The 18,866-nt window shown below is 40.7% G+C and overlaps 2 protein-coding genes across 4 annotated transcripts in view; one reads left to right on the top strand and one right to left on the bottom strand.

The window, feature by feature from the left end:
* Positions 1–90: 90 nt before the first annotated feature.
* ube2l3a (ubiquitin-conjugating enzyme E2L 3a) lies at positions 91–9,017 on the bottom strand. The gene is made up of 4 exons (XM_047372905.1): positions 8,865–9,017; positions 5,362–5,457; positions 694–880; positions 91–605 (listed from the first exon to the last, which is right to left on the bottom strand). The coding sequence occupies exons 1-4, from the start codon at positions 8,889–8,891 to the stop codon at positions 451–453; spliced, it is 465 nt and encodes a 154-aa protein (XP_047228861.1). The 5' UTR covers positions 8,892–9,017; the 3' UTR covers positions 91–450.
* Positions 9,018–16,978: 7,961 nt separating this feature from the next.
* zfyve16 (zinc finger, FYVE domain containing 16) overlaps positions 16,979–18,866 on the top strand; it is a 32,362-nt gene continuing 30,474 nt past the window's right edge. Inside the window, exons 1-2 of one of the 3 annotated variants that reach the window (XM_047372907.1) lie at positions 16,979–17,016; positions 17,377–17,630. The gene's annotated coding sequence lies outside the window, so the exon portion shown is untranslated. Of the gene's footprint in view, positions 17,017–17,224; positions 17,631–17,924; positions 18,022–18,866 lie in introns of those variants that run through there. The other 2 variants (XM_047372908.1, XM_047372909.1) reach the window with 2 other exon arrangements.

Raw genomic sequence — 18,866 nt, 5'->3', positions numbered from 1 at the left:
AAAGAAACATCTTTAGATGCTGCTCAATTTTTGGAAGAAAGCTTGAAAAGATGTAAATAAGAACTTTGTAATCCAAGATAACATTCAACATTTAAGTAAGCACTAGGAAAAGCACTTTTTATTTTTTAATTTAACCTTCAGGATGCCACCTCAGACAACTTGTTTTTTTTTTTCTTAGAAGGAAATCAGTAGAAAGAAGTCAAAAACAACTGAAAGATGACACCTAGAGGCCAGAAGCTGCCTACTCACCAAAAAGTCCTGCTTTTTTTTTGGCAAAGTGAAACAGAAACACAAGCCTCTATTAAAGATTGGGTGGAGAGTGCTAAACATTGCAGGTACACAAGAATGGGGCATCTTTCTGAAACGCAAGAAAAAGAACAGAGAGTCAGGCTGGGTTCTTCGATCAGGAAACAGAAAGGAGGCTAACAGGCGCAGATCAGTATTGTATCATCAGTCCACAGGTCGCTTTTCACTGTGTTTCTTTGTGAACTCCTCGGCGTTCTTCATGAATTTTGCGCGGTCCTTAGTGTACTCCTCCGCCAGGTCCGCCCTCAGCGGGTGCTCCGGCTGAGGGGCGTTCACCAGAGCAATCAGACACTGAATCACTGCAAGGCAGCCACAACAAAACAAAATGTTAAAAACTGTCAGCAGCGGAGAAGTTCTGATACTCCAGCTCCCGCCTCCTCTGCTCACCTTGGCATGTTTTCGTGGCCGGCTTCCAGTTTTCCACACTGATGATAGGCAGGCACACCTGGCCCTTCTCATCAATGTTGGGATGGTAGATCTTCGTCTTGAAGGTGATCTTAGGGGGTTTGAAGGGATACTCTGCAGGGAAGATGATCTCAATCCGAAAGGCTCCTTTGTCATATGGAGGACAGTCCTTCAGGGATAAAAAAGAAAAAGGATTTACAGATTTTAATGAGGTTTCTAAAATCAAACACACCAAGAAAATTATCTCTGTTCTTCCAGAAACTTAATGAAGACATTTTTTCAGCGATCTGGCTTTCCAAGGTAGGTAAATCTATACATACTTCTTCATGAATATCAACACATTCTACTTATAGCTCCCCAACACCCCTAATCTGTGTCGTAGTATTTTTTTACTCAGTTGAATCACAATGTTCTACTCAGTATACAGTTTTCACTACATTCTCATGGGGGGCAATAATGCACTGGTTTATCAACTGAAGACCTCTGAAAAAGTATTTGCTCCCTTACAGGTTTTGTCTGCTTTTATGTCGCACTTAAAAGCTTCAGATCAAACTAATTTTTCAATATTAGACAAAGATAACTAGAGGAAATGAAATAAAAACAATGCAGTTTTCAACTCGTGATTTTATTTAAGGAAAAAGGGCAACCTAACAGACCTGACTATTTGCTCCTAGGGTTTAATCAACAATAAACCACATTATCTTTGGAAAGCTGGGTTCAAATTCACAAGCCATACCCTGGTCTGATGAATGTCCAACCTGTAAAATCAGGAATGTCTTAAGTAGGACCTGTCTAAATGCATGAAGTAGACTAAAAGATCTCGAAATGCAACACCTCCTGCCTATCTAGCTGGTCCATCTATAGAAATTTAAGAACAAAGAAGAAAATCATTGGCATCGGTCTGCTTGGAATAGTTTGATAAAGCCATTTCTATAAGGCGTACCAAAGCCTTATAGAGAACCGCAGCGAGACGTTATCCACAAATGAAGAAAACATGGAACAGCGGAGAACCTTCGTGGGAGTGGCCGGCATACCAGAGCTACCAGACCTACATCTAAAGCACTGCAGGTCAGAGTTCATGACTCAACAATAAGAAAGAGACTGAGCAAAAACTGGCATCAATGGGAGAGGTCCAAAACAAAAACACCATAATGATCCCAAAGACTTCTGGGTTGTGGGTGTCCTGTTACAGCTAAAACTAACACATCATTTCAGAAAAAGATCTTCCCACAGACGGCCGAACGTGGTTTTAGTTTGATGTTTAGGGGATGCTCTGCATGAATTCTGCTCTCCATTACAAACCCTGACTGAGAACAATCAGACATCAGTTCATGAAGTAAAGCTCAAACGCATGCGTGTCATACAGCAGGATAATGATATCAAGGACAACAGCAAGTCCAGCCATAAATGGCTCAATAAACCAATGCTGTTTAATGGCCTAGTCAAAACCTGGACTACAACCCAGGAAACGTGCAGGATTTGTGTTGCTACTTCATTACGTGAGCATCAACACTCAACAAAAGGTGTTTGCTGGATATTTTATGGCCGACATGCAAACAGAACTGGGCAAAAAGCCACTCCCTGATTGCTCGTCATGCCCCATAAACCTAGAAATCATCAACTCATAGCTGCTGGTACTTTTACTTTGCCTTAAAGTCCCTCCAAGCTGAAAATGTCCACCTTGCTTCCAACAATAGAAGCTTGCATGGTAACGCTTTCAGGGAAGGTTTTTGCTAGGGGTCGGCAATATGGACTTAAAGTTTTATCATCATATTGTTTGTAATTTATTGTGAAAAGAAACGTTACAATATGCACCTTTTTATTTATATATGTGTATATTTGTATATTGTCAGTCAGTCATTTTCTACCGCTTATTCCATAGTGGGTCGCAGGGAAGCTGGTGCCTATCTCCAGCAGTCTATGGGCGAGAGGCAGGGTACACCCTGGACATGTCACCAGTCCATCGCAGGGCAGCACACAAACAACCATGCACACACTCATTCACACACCTAAGGGAAATTTAGAGAGACCAATTAACCTAACAGGCATGTCTGTGGACTGTGGGAGGAAGCTGGAGTACCCGGTGAGAACCCACGCATGCACGGGGAGAACATGCAAACTCCATGCAGAAAGACCCCCGCCCGGGAATCAAACCCAGGACCTTCTTGCTGCAAGGCAACAGTGCTACCAACTGCGCCACCGTGCAGCCTTATTTGTATAGTGTATATATGTATATTCTGTAATACAAAAACCAGAGAGCAAAGGGTACGGGAGTCAAATTCCTTGTTTGTATGTACGAACTTGGCAATTAGGCTGATTCTGGTTCTGAAAAAGGACTTCATTGTTGCCTTCATGACGAGAAATCTATCTATACACCGCAGTCTGTCTAAGCCCCACAAACACAAATACTGCTTTAAGACTAAACATACCCATTACTAACTACAGGTCCTTCTCAAAATATTAGCATATTGTGATAAAGTTCATTATTTTCCATAATGTCATGATGAAAATTTAACATTCATATATTTTAGATTCATTGCACACTAACTGAAATATTTCAGGTCTTTTATTGTCTTAATACGGATGATTTTGGCATACAGCTCATGAAAACCCAAAATTCCTATCTCACAAAATTAGCATATCATTAAAAGGGTCTCTAAACGAGCTATGAACCTAATCATCTGAATCAACGAGTTAACTCTAAACACCTGCAAAAGATTCCTGAGGCCTTTAAAACTCCCAGCCTGGTTCATCACTCAAAACTCCAATCATGGGTAAGACTGCCGACCTGACTGCTGTCCAGAAGGCCACTATTGACACCCTCAAGCAAGAGGGTAAGACACAGAAAGAAATTTCTGAACGAATAGGCTGTTCCCAGAGTGCTGTATCAAGGCACCTCAGTGGGAAGTCTGTGGGAAGGAAAAAGTGTGGCAGAAAACGCTGCACAACGAGAAGAGGTGACCGGACCCTGAGGAAGATTGTGGAGAAGGGCCGATTCCAGACCTTGGGGGACCTGCGGAAGCAGTGGACTGAGTCTGGAGTAGAAACATCCAGAGCCACCGTGCACAGGCGTGTGCAGGAAATGGGCTACAGGTGTCGCATTCCCCAGGTCAAGCCACTTTTGAACCAGAAACAGCGGCAGAAGCGCCTGACCTGGGCTACAGAGAAGCAGCACTGGACTGTTGCTCAGTGGTCCAAAGTACTTTTTTCGGATGAAAGCAAATTTTGCGTGTCATTCGGAAATCAAGGTGCCAGAGTCTGGAGGAAGACTGGGAAGAAGGAAATGCCAAAATGCCAGAAGTCCAGTGTCAAGTACCCACAGTCAGTGATGGTCTGGGGTGCCGTGTCAGCTGCTGGTGTTGGTCCACTGTGTTTTATCAAGGGCAGGGTCAATGCAGCTAGCTATCAGGAGATTTTGGAGCACTTCATGCTTCCATCTGCTGAAAAGCTTTATGGAGATGAAGATTTCATTTTTCAGCACGACCTGGAACCTGCTCACAGTGCCAAAACCACTGGTAAATGGTTTACTGACCATGGTATCACTGTGATCAATTGGCCTGCCAACTCTCCTGACCTGAACCCCATAGAGAATCTGTGGGATATTGTGAAGAGAACGTTGAGAGACTCAAGACCCAACACTCTGGATGAGCTAAAGGCCGCTATCGAAGCATCCTGGGCCTCCATAAGACCTCAGCAGTGCCACAGGCTGATTGCCTCCATGCCACGCTGCATTGAAGCAGTCATTTCTGCAAAAGGATTCCTGACCAAGTATTGAGTGCATAACTGTACATGATTATTTGAAGGTTGACTTTTTTTGTATTAAAAACACTTTTCTTTTTTTGGTCGGATGAAATATGCTAATTTTGTGAGATAGGAATTTTGGGTTTTCATGAGCTGTATGCCAAAATCATCCGTATTAAGACAATAAAAGACCTGAAATATTTCAGTTGGTGTGCAATGAATGTAAAATATATGAATGTTAAATTTTCATCATGACATTATGGAAAATAATGAACTTTATCACAATATGCTAATATTTTGAGAAGGACCTGTATTTACCTAACTAATAGACATGATCTAAATCATCTGCTTATTCATATCCTTCAAAAGCCCATGATGGTGAGAGATAAAAAGTTAACTAGGACAGTGTAAACATGCAGTAGTTTTAGGCTAAATGATTCATGTTTTTATAGCTTTATGTGGGACTGAGGGAACTGTAATAACCCAGTAATAACAACGACAGTGGTTTCTGAACAGGTATTGCAGAGTTGCTGCAGGAATATGTAATAAGACTTCATGACAAGCAGCATTCCACTGAAAGATAAGTAATGAGCATTAGTGGAGAGTCAATACATTCTGTTTTCTGTGTACCATCCTGTAAAGTGTAGGAAGCTGATTTACATCGACTTTAAGTTGGCATAAAGAGGAAGAAAAAAGATGGATGGATCGGTGAAGAGTTAAAATTAATCTACATTTTTATCAGAGACAAAATGTTATTAACACAGATCTTTGATCCAAATGTGGCTTTATTCTGCTCAACAGCTAAGAAAACAGGCACATACTAAGTCACAGGTTTAGACAGGACACATGAATATCACGCCTATATGTCACTACTAATAATGGGACGGGTTGATGGACATTCATACTCACGGGTACAATGAGTCCCTGCCAAGTCAAAATATTCGACTCATCAACCTGAATGTTCCGGAAATGCTTCATTCCCGACTTGCGCATGTCATCGAGTTCCTGCAACAAAACACACATTTAAAATACTGAGGAGAATTATATGTAATTCTTAACTGGATCTGTGTAATCTAGAAAAAGTTGGGGATAACTGGCTTTTGGGTGAAATTTATGGAAAAAGTAAAAGTTCCCACTACAGTGGTATTATATCATGAAAGTTGGGCATTTAAGTAGAAGCATGCAATGGTGATGTCCTCATCTCAAACAGTTTATTGAAAAGAAAGCCAACAACAATAATGGGTATACCACAACCAAAAATGTCAGTGTCTCAATAACGTGTCATGTACCCTTGAGCATCAATTACAGCTTGACAACGAAGTCTCATGATGTTACCAAGTCGACTTATTGTCTGCTGAGGCATGGCATCCCACTCTTCTTAAAGGTTGACGCTCAGGTCATTGAGCTTCTGGGGTACAGTGTTATGAGTCTCTAGACAGCAACTCAGCTGATCCCATAGGTTTTCTATGGAATTCAGGTCTGGAGAAAGTGCAGGTCATTCCATTGAAGGTACCATGGTCTCCAGCAGCCGTTCCCTAGTGATGAAACCTTGATGAGCTGAAGCATTGTTGTCCATGAAGATGAAATTAGGCCTGTGTTGTTCATGCAGTGGTACAATGACTGGAGTAATGGTGTTATTCAGCAAGTATGGGCTTGTCACTGTACCATACCAGAATCGGGCAGTTATTGACTAGACACACCTGCCCACACTGTAACATCACCACCACCAAAGGCTCTTCTGGTGATAACAGTGGCTGATGCATAGCACTCTCCTTGATGTCTCAAACATCATCGGCGACCATCATTTCTGTTCATCGTGAATCGACTTCCATCAGAGAACATCACCGGGGCCCACTGGTCCCTCGTTCAGCATAAATGCTCCCTGGCCCATGCAAGACGATGATGCCTGTGTCTGGTGGTGTGGTCAGGTCGCCTTGGAGGTAATCTTGCATCCAGACCACGCTGATGTAAACGGCTTTGTATGGTCTGATGTGACATTTGGGTGTTTCTCATCTCCCCTAAATGAGTCTGAAGTTGAGTGCCATTCATCATATGGTTCCACAGAGAACTGTTAACAATGAGGCGCTCATCAGTGTGGGATGTGACCAAAGGATGTCCACTTCTCTGCCTTTCTGTGACTCTTCCAGTCTCTCTGTACCTCTGTTCTAACCTGCTGATGACTCTGTGACTCTCTAAGGTCATTGGTAACTTCTGTTTGAGTCTGTAATGGTGAGCTACTGTTGATCAGTTGTTAGGTGTCGTCTTGGTCTCATGATGTCAGAATGTGAACAGCGTGATAAAGAGGACTATTTAAATACCAATTCAACCCATTTCTATTGAAAGTGGTTCTGATTCCTGTTTGGGTCAGCTTAGTCTTATTAAATATGACAGATTTATGTCCACTGATCAACCTCATGTTGATAAATAACATTTGCTTCAGTCACATCACCACATTGCCTTTCAGAGTAAGTGTACATTAAAGAAAATTATTTGAAATCATCTATTAGTCCAATTACCTTCCTCTTACCCACTTGCCCATGCCCTGACTCTCCAGCGCATCTCAGTGCCTTCCCAGGCTACAAGGGGTATATAGTACCTCTAATTTAAATCACCGATTGTCAAAGTAGGTCCCAAATGTCCCCCGGGCAGGTAGGAGAAGATGAACGGTTGGTAGGAAATGTCTCTTCGCAGACAGATGGCCGAGAAGCAGTGGGTTTTGATTTATCTTCATTAGAACATTCTAATCAGCTACTGGCAGGACTTTGCTATTATATCATCAACCCTCTACATAACAGACTGGAGCACAGATTATCTCTGGGTTGTGTCACAAAATTTGCAAATGTCTTTACTAAGAAAATTTGCTTCATAGGATAAAGAAATACACTAAATCTACACTGGGAAATTATTATTTTAAACAAAAAATATAGAGATAAGTAAATATTTTTGCAGAAATACGAATCCTAAAACAGGCTTTTCAAAATGTTTAACATATTCAAAATTAAGTTATCTACAAATATTTAAAAAAAGGTTTAAACAGCACATTTAATCACACTCTATATAATTATTTTTTTTGAACAGAGAGCAGCAGTTTATACTTTCGGTAAATCCTGTGCTTCCTTCTTCCTGTATGATCAACAGAAAAATAAAGAATTGCGCAATGTTGTGTACCTGAACAATAAAACCGGATTATTTGGGGAATTTAGGAGGCAGATATGAGAGCGATTACACATGGGGGAATTCCTGAAGGCAGAACTGAGCTCTGTGCTTTAAATCAAAACCAAATGTGTTAAGATGAAACTGAAAGTATGAGACAAAGGCCTCCGGTCAGCTAAACTTATAAAAATAGATGTTTAATTAAATATTTGAATACGCCCATCAACATTCGACAGCAAATTAAATTAAAACGAAACAATATACATGCACTAATATCAGTGTATGCAATTAGACATCCACTTCAGGATAATTTAATGTATCTGATAGAGCACTTACTTCACTGTTTACTTTATAAAAATGAATAAAATCTTTTTGTTTCCACACAGCATTTTTCAAAACGTTTCATGAAGTCTGATTTTTAATACCATTTTTGCTTAAAGTTCATTCTTCTCCGATTACCTGCTGCATAAGCATTTAGTTTCACTTTAGACTTGAATAAGTCCATGTATGAAAAAACATTTTAGCTTCCCCGTCACTGTTCTATGTAAGGTTTTCATAACAATCTTACAGTTTGTTAAAAAATCCATAAAAAGCATGTCAAAATCAATGATCCATCGCTCAAAACATTTACTCTTCCAGGTCATGATAAAATAATTCTAATAGTCGTAATTAATATATAATATTTATATTATTCACATTTGATTGATATATAAGAAACACTTTTATAAAGATAATCGAATCACTAATTAATCACGTGCTTGTGTTCCAATTATCGATGGATTAAACAGCTAATGACGTACTCTTTGTCTCAACAAGGTTAAACTTGGAGCCTTTTCTGTGTATGGATTATTGACAGATCATCGCTGCTGCTGATTATCAGTCACTTGATGGTTCTGATGAGATCTGACGTCACGCCCCAGCCCCACGGTCTCCATGTTTTCTCCCCGGCTGTGAGCGTCGTTACACGGTGACAGCGGCTCCAACAACCCGCTAAGCTTCACTTAGCTCAACGTAAACGCATCGACATATTCTCTGACAGCTTCCCGAGACTGCTGAATCACACTCCGTCAGCCTTTCCACTCTCCTCTCCGCTCAATCCCGTCCGTTGGACGTCATTCTCCTTTCATTTTGTCGGCGACACTCAGCCGCTTTCTTATGTCGACCGACTCAGTAGCTCCACACAGCAAGCCATAACAAGTTGTTTAAACTCTCTAGAAGTAAAATAAAATAAGTTAAATGTTTTTTTTTTCTCGTTTTACCTTGCCTAGTCTCCTGGTTGAAGTCATTGTTTTGCCGAGTTCGTCTTCTTCCTGTTTCTTTCAGTGACTCCGTCCACGACTTCTTTCGACTTTAGTTTGAAGCGGCAGAGGAGGCGGTGTCCTGATGCTGTACCACCCCCTACTGGCCCGGAGGACAATGGTCCTGGGGAGCAAATAAAACACGACCAACGAACGAAACATAACAGTTCAGTAGAAATGGAAACTTACAGGTCCTTCTCAAAATATTAGCATATTGTGATAAAGTTCATTATTTTCCATAATGTAATGATGAAAATTTAACATTCATATATTTTAGATTCATTGCACACTAACTGAAATATTTCAGGTCTTTTATTGTCTTAATACGGATGATTTTGGCATACAGCTCATGAAAACCCAAAATTCCTATCTCACAAAATTAGCATATCATTAAAAGGGTCTCTAAACGAGCTATGAACCTAATCATCTGAATCAACGAGTTAACTCTAAACACCTGCAAAAGATTCCTGAGGCCTTTAAAATTCCCAGCCTGGTTCATCACTCAAAACCCCAATCATGGGTAAGACTGCCGACCTGACTGCTGTCCAGAAGGCCACTATTGACACCCTCAAGCAAGAGGATAAGACACAGAAAGAAATATCTGAACGAATAGGCTGTTCCCAGAGTGCTGTATCAAGGCACCTCAGTGGGAAGTCTGTGGGAAGGAAAAAGTGTGGCAGAAAACGCTGCACAACGAGAAGAGGTGACCAGACCCTGAGGAAGATTGTGGAGAAGGCCCGATTCCAGACCTTGGGGGTGGAGTCTGGAGTAGAAACATCCAGAGCCACCGTGCACAGGCGTGTGCAGGAAATGGGCTACAGGTGCCGCATTCCCCAGGTCAAGCCACTTTTGAACCAGAAACAGCGGCAGAAGCGCCTGACCTGGGCTACAGAGAAGCAGCACTGGACTGTTGCTCAGTGGTCCAAAGTACTTTTTTCGGATGAAAGCAAATTCTGCATGTCATTCGGAAATCAAGGTGCCAGAGTCTGGAGGAAGACTGGGGAGAAGGAAATGCCAAAATGCCAGAAGTCCAGTGTCAAGTACCCACAGTCAGTGATGGTCTGGGGTGCCGTGTCAGCTGCTGGTGTTGGTCCACTGTGTTTTATCAAGGGCAGGGTCAATGCAGCTAGCTATCAGGAGATTTTGGAGCACTTCATGCTTCCATCTGCTGAAAAGCTTTATGAAGATGAAGATTTTATTTTTCAGCACGACCTGGCACCTGCTCACAGTGCCAAAACCACTGGTAAATGGTTTACTGACCATGGTATCACTGTGCTCAATTGGCCTGCCAACTCTCATGACCTGAACCCCATAGAGAATCTGTGGGATATTGTGAAGAGAACGTTGAGAGACTCAAGACCCAACACTCTGGATGAGCTAAAGGCCGCTATCGAAGCATCCTGGGCCTCCATAAGACCTCAGCAGTGCCACAGGCTGATTGCCTCCATGCCACGCCGCATTGAAGCAGTCATTTCTGCAAAAGGATTCCCGACCAAGTATTGAGTGCATAACTGTACATGATTATTTGAAGGTTGACGTTTTTTGTATTAAAAACACTTTTCTTTTATTGGTCGGATGAAATATGCTAATTTTGTGAGATTGGAATTTTGGGTTTTCATGAGCTGTATGCCACAATCATCCGTATTAAGACAATAAAAGACCTGAAATATTTCAGTTAGTGTGCAATGAATCTAAAATATATGAATGTTAAATTTTCATCATGACATTATGGAAAATAATGAACTTTATCACAATATGCTAATATTTTGAGAAGGACCTGTATGTTTTTTTTTTTACAGATGTTGGATGAGAGATATTATTTATTACATTTCTGACCTTGTGAAAGAAAGAAAGAAAGAAAGAAAACATTGACAGTCCTCAATTGAAGAAATATTTATTTTATTAACAAAGTACACAATACAAAAGAAATGGGAAATAATAATAGCACAAGTTAGAGTTATGATTGTAACGCTTACAATTACAGAAGATGTCATAGAAAGAGCTACAAAGTTACATGCATAGTACTGAATGGGAGAAAACAAACAGACAAAATAACATACACACAGAAAGTAGAAAACAGAAAAAAAAACATCGGAATAAGAAAAGGGGAGTTATATTAGGACTATTATGGTTTCCAATAGAGAAGTGTGATTTAAGATCTGACCAGAATTGTCATTTGAAGAAATAGGAAAAGTAGGTGGAGCAGGAGTAATGATGTCGCCTAATAATGTTAAATATCAACTTAGTCATACCTTTGCTCTTAGAAAACAGATTAGAACAATAGGTAGCCCTTGCTTCTTTGAATGAATTTTTAAAGTGTCTAAGAAATCCTTCATATGTAGTAAATGTATCTGTAAATGGATTTTCCTCAACAGGCGTTCATGTTTCCTGCAGGAAAACTAAGCAGTGGATACTATTAGTTACCCATGGTGTGGTATTTCAAACAGGTAATGGGACAGATGCTGTCTAGAATAGAAAGGCAGTGTTTATTAACATGATCTATCAGAATATTCAATTCAAATACAATTCAAAAATACTTTATTAATCCCAAAGGGAAATTAAATGTTGTTGTAGCTCATTATGAGGGTTTCTTCAAAGAGCCATTTAGACACTGATGGCTGTGGGCAGGAAGGATCTCCTGTAGCGCTCCGTCTTACAGCACATCTGAAGAAGCCTCTGACTGAAGACACTCTGTTGTTGTTCAACAGTCTCATGAAGAGGATGCTCAGGGTTCTCCATAATGTTCTTCATTTTATGAAGAATACGTCTTTGCACAATGATCTCCAGAGGTTCCAGAGGAGTCCCCAGAACAGAGCCAGCCTTCTTTATCAGCTTGTTGAGCTTTTTTAAGTCCCTGGCTCTGATGCTGCTTCCCCAGCAGATGATGGCAGAAGAGATCACACTCTCCACAACAGACTTATAGAAGATCTGCAGCATCTTGCTGCAAACACCAAAGGACCTAAGCTTCCTCAAGAAGTACAGTCTGCTCTGTCCCTTCTTGAAGACGGCTTCACAGTTTCATCTCCACTCCAGTCTGTTGTCCAGGTGAACACAGTGATATTTATACTCCTCCACCACCTCCACCTATTTTCATGATGGAAATAGTGTCTGACCTATTCCTGTTTCTCTTAAAATCTACAATCATCTCCTTTGATTTATTCACATTCAAGATGAGATGATTGTTTCCACACCATGCCACAAAGCAGTCCACCTGCTCCCTGTACTCATCTTCTTGACCATCTCTGATCCACCCCTCGACTGCAGAATCATCTGAGGATTTCTGCAGATGACAGGAGTTTGTTCCTGGAGGTCTGAGGTGTACACAGTGAAAAGGAATGGTGAGAGTACAGTCCCCTGTGGTGCTCCTGTGCTGCTGACTACCTGGTTAGACTCACAACCCTTCAGTCTCACAAACTGTGCTCTGTTTGTCAGGTAGTCTTTGATCCAGGAGATTGTTGAGGCCTCCACCTGAGTTTTCTGGAGTTTCTGACAAAGCAAATCAGGTTGGATTGTATTAAATGCACTGGAAAAATCAAAGAACACGATCCTCACAGTGCTGCTGGCTTTGTCCAGATGACAGTGGGTTTGTTGAAGCAGGTATATGATGGCATCTTCAACTCCAACTCCACAGCGATAAGCAAACTGAAGGGGGTCCTGATAGTTTATTGTTTGCTTACTCAGGTGGGCCAACAGGAGTCTCTCTAGGAACTTCATGATGAGGGATGTCAGGGCAACAGGTCATTGAGGACTGATGGGTGAGTTTTCTTTGGTACCGGAACAAGACAGGAGGTCTTCCACAACACTGGAACCTTCTTCTGGGCCAGGCTAAGGTTGAAGAGGTGCTGCAGAATCCCACAGAGCTGCTCTCCACAGGCCTTCAGGACTCTAGGGCTGACATGATCTGGACCTGCAGCCTTATTCCGATTCAGTCTCTCCAGTTGCATCTTCGCCTGACTTCTTGAGACACACAGGTGGAAGGGGGAGGTAAAGGAAGCATCAGCATCTTCTGATTTGGTTGAAGGTAAACATGTAGAAGCAGAAGGGTCTAGGGCTGAGGTGGAAGATAAAAAATGTGAGGTGTTACTGGACAGCTGTGGGTCCTGTGGGTCAAAGGAGGGTGGAATGTCTGTTTGGCTGTGAGCAGGAGAGGAGGATGCGAAGCTTGTTTCTGAACTGAACCTATTGAAGAATGTGTTCAGTTCATTGGCTCTGTCCAGACCTTCATCGGTCCGATCATCCTTCTGCATGAAGCCTGTGATCTTCTTCATCCCTGTCCACACATCTCTGATATTGTTTTGCTGGAGCTTGCTCTCCAGCTTCTTCTTGTAAACCTCCTTGCTGTCTCTCATCTTGACTTTAAGTTGCTTCTGTAAACTCCTCAATAATTCTCTGTCTCCCTCTCTGAAGGCTCTTTTTTTCTCGTTAAGCAGGTCCTTCGGGTCACTGGTGATCCAAGGTTTGTTATTGGGGAAGCATCTCATGGTTCTGGTGGGGATGATGTTATCCACACAGAAGTTTATATAGTCGGTTACACACTCAGTCATGGCATTTATGTCCTCTCCATGTGGCAGCCACAGTGGGTCCCAGTCTGTAGCCTCAAAGTAACCTTGCAGAGCTTCTTCAGCTTCCTGTGACCATTTTCTCACAGTCCTCTTTATTACAGGTTGCCTCTGAACAAGGGGCTTATATTTTGAGCAGAGAAAAACAAGATTGTGATCTGATTTGCCTAGAGGAGGTCTTGCTGTAGAGATGTATGAGTCCTTGACATTTACATAAAACAAATCCGATGTTTTGTTTTCTCTGATAGAGCAGCTGACAAACTGTTGAAACGTTGGAAGTGTAGCAGAGAGTGAAGCATGGTTAAAATCACCAGAAATTTCCACAAAAGCATTGGGGTTTTGTGTCTGTAGCTTAGCAACAACTGAGCTGATGGCATCACGTGCAGTGTCGGCAACAGCGGAAAGTGGAACGTAAACTGTTGCCAAAATAACACTGGGGAACTCTCTGGGTAAATAATATGGATGAAAACTTACTGCCAACAGTTCAATATCTGGACTGCAGAGATGACACTTCATAGTTACATGTCCTGGATTACACCATCTGTTGTTCACAAGTACTGCCAGTGTACCTCCTTTACATTTGCCGCTCCTCTTTAAATCTCTGTTTGCTCATATGGTTAAAAAGCCCAGCAGAGAGACGCTGGAGTCGGGGATATGATCCTGCAGCCATGTCTCAGTAAAACACATAATACTGCATTCCCAGTACTCTGGCTGGGTCCTTTGTAGGGCTTGGAATTCATCCAACTTGTTTCCCAACGATCTCACATTGCCCATCATTATTGACGGAAGAGATGGTTTGAACTTCCTCCTTCTCTCTCTCTCTCTTAGCTCCTGCTCTGCATCCACGGCGTCTCCTTTTCAACTCATCAGGGATTTGGGGTTGTAGTTGAAGTATTATTTGAGCTTTTGAGATATTAATCAGCTGCTCCCGGTTGTAAGAAACAACCCCGTTGCCATGGCAATGCATCATAACAAATGTCCAAAAGTAGAAAAGTATTAGGAAAAATCCACCAAGCTGCACAGCATCCGACACCGGAGAGGACAGTCGTCCAAAAAAAATCAACTGTATCCACCACAAGAGGAAGAGTTCCCAAAAAAGGATCAATCAGAAACAAAAGTAACAGAGCTACTCCAATCTGCTGCCACCTTGAGCGGCGCACTTCTAGAATTGCGAATAGATAATAATAATAATAATAATAGAATATCTACATATCTAATAGATGATAAAAACAGAATAAAAGCAACAGAGAAAAGGTCAATAGTAGAAGAAGAAGAAGCACAAGCTAACCTCACGGCGGCTTGAAGACTGTGACACAATTAGGGAAAAATAAAAATAAAACCAACCAACACCCAGAAGGCATCCTGATCAGATGCCAGCGCCAACAGAACTGACTCCTTCTGAAGAAGAGGAGCAGTGACTCTACTTTGAGCTTGCCCCAGATGATGGAACTCATTGCCTTACTTCTTGGGGTAAGTCCAATCCCCTAGTTGAGGAAGCTCATTTTAGCTTTCTGATTTGGTTTGCAGACCCTGCGGACCAAATCAGGGTCTGGCTTGGTCCGCACAGACGTCCTCACAAAAACTGATGTAGGGAGTGACAGTTTCAAGCTTATTTAGGTCCGTGGCTGAAGCTTAAAAAAACACTCCAATCTGTGCAATCAAAGCAGGTCTGTAACATCTGCTTAAAGCGCTCTGTCAGAGGCTCTGACAGAGTTTCTCAGTGTTTGATGTGCAGCCATATGGTTGGATGTAAACACCAGCCACCTGACTCCAGGTGAGGGCTACATGTCTTCTGACATCCATTTTCTAGTGGATAACCATGGTCTTGGAATTAGAGAAGCTGACTCTGGAATGTGATCCATTCCAATGCACGCTGAAGGTCATGGCTTACAGACAACAAGACCTCATCATCCTCCAAAAGCAGATACACCGAAGTTCCAAAAACCAACCTCTCAATGATGCCTTGAGATCCTGTCCATGGTATTCATGGACAGGATTTGGTGGAGTCCAACCCCCAGAGTGAAAAAGCTCGATTTTGTGCTGAATGCAGAGAGAGAAGAGTTTCTACTTCTTTTTTTTTATTTTTTTATGTGAAAATAAAAAGGCCAAATGGCTAACATCTCAGTTTGATTTGCCCTCTTGAGTTTGAGATGCTGAAGTGGTGTCAAAATTTGCAGTTCTAACTTAAGTCAAAGTGAGTGCAGATTTCTGTTTATGTCTGTAATCAGTTGCTCAAAAACTGCATGAGTCACTAAAAAATCTCTACAGTCCCCACAATTGAATAATCCTGAATAACAAAACCAAATGTTTTATTCGGTTGCACAAACACTAATTTATCTTTTATTTCACAAAGGTTGATTTGCAAATAGAAAATATACATAGGGCCATCTGTGGAGAGCCATTTTATTCAAAAATAAATAAATAAATAAATACTGCTATTGATAAATTATTAATAAATATTCCATGAAATCAATAAATGTCCCCATGAAATAAAAACAAAATAATTATGTTAAAATAAATTTTCATCTTATTTTATTTAATTCATTTCAAGATTTATTTAATGTACTTAAAGATTTATTTATTTATTTATTTCATAATGCAGTTTTATTTTGTGACACTTTTATTTTGTGAAGCTACTTTACGTATTTCAGTGACTTACTTTTTAACCCAGTTTTTCATTTTAAGCTCTTTTTATTTCATGTTTTTATATTCAAATGAGGGGGCGGAGTTTTATCTGTGGGGCGGCACTGAGGCAGCAGGACCAAGCTCCGTGGCAGTGGCTGGCAGCAGCATGCCGGAGGGAGCCAAGGAATTCCGGTGCCAGACCGCCGGCAAAAGCCTGCCACGTCGGTTGCCGCTATTTTTGTGGAAACCAATGTTGATTATCGGCAAACAGGATGTCATTATTGTTATAGCCCGTGGCAGGCTTTTACGGCTGGTCTGGCACCTTCTGGCATCCTCGCACAATCCCCTGGCTCCCTCCGGCATGCTGTCTTCTGCCGGCCTCAGCCACGAACTGAGCTCGGCCCTGCTGTCCCAGCGCCGCCCCACAGATAAAACTCCACCCCCTCATTTGAATATAAGAACATGAAATAAAAAGCTTAAAATATAAATACGGGGTTAAGAGGTAAAAGTCACTGAAATACGTAAAGTAGCTTTACAAAATAAAAGTGTCACATAATAAAACTGCATTATGAAATAAATAAATAAATCTTTAAGTAAATTAAATAAATCTTTAAGTAAATTAAATAAATCTTTAAGTAAATTAAATAAATCTTGAAATGAATTAAATAAAATAAGATGAAAATTTCTTTTAACATTTTTTTTCATGGGGATATTTATTTATTTCATGGAATATTTATTAATCATTTATCAATAGCAGTATTTATTTATTTAATTTTAAATAAAACAGCTCTCCATACCAAACTGGAATCAGTACATAACTTCTATCTCTACCACGGTGTGATTTATCTAAAGACAAGCGAACAAAGTCGCAACCTGATGGCTCCGAATTGTTACTTCATCGGACAATAAAATCATGGACACCCGTTAAGGTTAGGGTTTGATTCCTGTAAATTCATAGAATAATAATATATCTATTGATATATCATAGAATGGGTCACCTGTGCTATGATACACTACAGGAAAAATATTTTGGGATATCAACAGACCTAGGAAAGTGAAGCTGAATTACAGTTACCGGCAAGTTCAACCTGAGGGATTTTTTTGTGTTATATCACCATGGAAACTCATTCTGGAATCCCAACCTGCTTCAGAGCAGCTTTTTTAAATCTTGTTTCTAAACTTGGTGTTTTTCTACGTTGTTTTCTTTAACTTTCGCCATACAACCATGTATTATCGCTGTTACTAAGCCAGTCGAATGCAGTGTCTGACAACCCAGTGTATTTTGGCAGCTCGTTCTCAGGTGAACCCCTCCGACTAAGCAGCTCTTTCCATGAAGCCGAGTGGATCCTGTGACCTCAGAGCCGACACTCCGTTCAAGATGGCCGTCTGAGTGAAGAATTTACACCTCTCATGTGAAACTAATCCAACAGTTAGCTGCCTTGACAAGTTCAGTCCCGTGTTTAGATAATGGCGCATCGACAGTGGCCTCGTTTACTCCCTTTTTGAACCGGAACTTTTCAGGTCATGGAGTAAACCCGTCCAGGTAAGAAAAATCACCAAGAAACCAGGTTAACCCACTGGGAGTTAGCAACATTAGCATGCTAACACCCCTTTAACAACAGACGGGCTAACTCTAGCTACACCTACATAAAGTACGGTAATATCAGTAACAATAGCTAGCTTATTGGTGACTTTCATTTAGGACAAGTAGTTAGTAGAAGACTGCGTAGAAGTAAACATTTAATAATGTTGTAAAGTGTGTCAGGTAGATGCTAAAGTTGTCTGCTGGTTCTACATTTGACAGTTTTGTTCGCATGTTTGTTGTTTTTTTTTAAAGGGAACCCAAAGATTGGCTTGAAGCTAACCGACAGCTTCATGAGCTTTAAAACGAGAAACGACAAAGCCAGATAAATTTGGCCGACATGGATGTTGAGGCGAGTTTGGTCAGCCGCGTTATTCTGCACTGCCAGTCGCCTTTTAAGCCTGTGTGTGTGGCAACTTTATACAACAGGATCCACAAATGGCAAAAAGATCGAAGAAATTCAAATGGAAAAAACATCAGAAAACACAATTCAGTATACGTTTTACATGCTTGATGGGTACTTCATTTTGTAACGGCAACATTTTGTTTAGATTTTATTATATTTATTAGAATTTTTAGTTTTTACCTTTACTTTTTAAACAGTGTTCGAATATTCTTTTTTAGATTAAAAAAATGCAGAGATTTTATAAAAACACAGCTTTAGAAGTTAATTCAATATAAAAATGAAACTACTGTTAGAAGAATGGATACATTTGGCTAACAAAACCATATCAATAAAGAGCAACATGTGCATCTCTCTCCCCTGATATAAAGAGATACATCCTAAAAATGTATAACCTGTGTAGGTTACTAAGTTTTAAGCATACTTGGTTTTCTAGTCCTGCCTTTTCAGTAGAAGAGAGGAAGAAGCCTGCTTAAAGACAGTATCGGAACTGTCCAACACAGTAAAAAGGAATTTTGTGCAATTATCCTTCTGGATGAGAAGGAAGAACACTTTACAAAGGAAATAAAAATAAAAAAACATCTAAGGTCTGAGCTTTTTTAACAAAACAGTGACAACAATAACAATGCAACAGATTTAATTCAAATTGCATGTGGTGTATAGAAATCCAAGCAGAACCAAGTAAAGTAATCTAATATTAAGACAAACTAAACTATTAAAGATAGTGTCTTAAAAAATAACAGGGCAAATAAACAAATGTATGTATAGGAGTAAACAAACAAGTTACAGTTTCA

The sequence above is a fragment of the Girardinichthys multiradiatus genome, chromosome 8, assembly GCF_021462225.1.
Source record: "Girardinichthys multiradiatus isolate DD_20200921_A chromosome 8, DD_fGirMul_XY1, whole genome shotgun sequence".
Classification (NCBI taxonomy): domain Eukaryota; kingdom Metazoa; phylum Chordata; class Actinopteri; order Cyprinodontiformes; family Goodeidae; genus Girardinichthys; species Girardinichthys multiradiatus.
The sequence above is the reverse complement of the archived record's forward strand: the minus strand, read 5'-3'. Positions and strand labels throughout refer to the sequence as shown.

Bases quoted from the DNA above. Each gene is read 5' to 3' on its own strand.
- ube2l3a (XM_047372905.1), bottom strand. From the start codon at position 8,891: ATGACTTCAACCAGGAGACTAGGCAAG. The intron at 881-5,361 runs GTGAGTATGAAT...TTATCCCTGAAG, and splicing joins GGCAGGGACTCATTGTACCC to GACTGTCCTCCATATGACAA. The intron at 606-693 runs GTGAGCAGAGGA...GCTGCCTTGCAG, and splicing joins GGCCACGAAAACATGCCAAG to TGATTCAGTGTCTGATTGCT.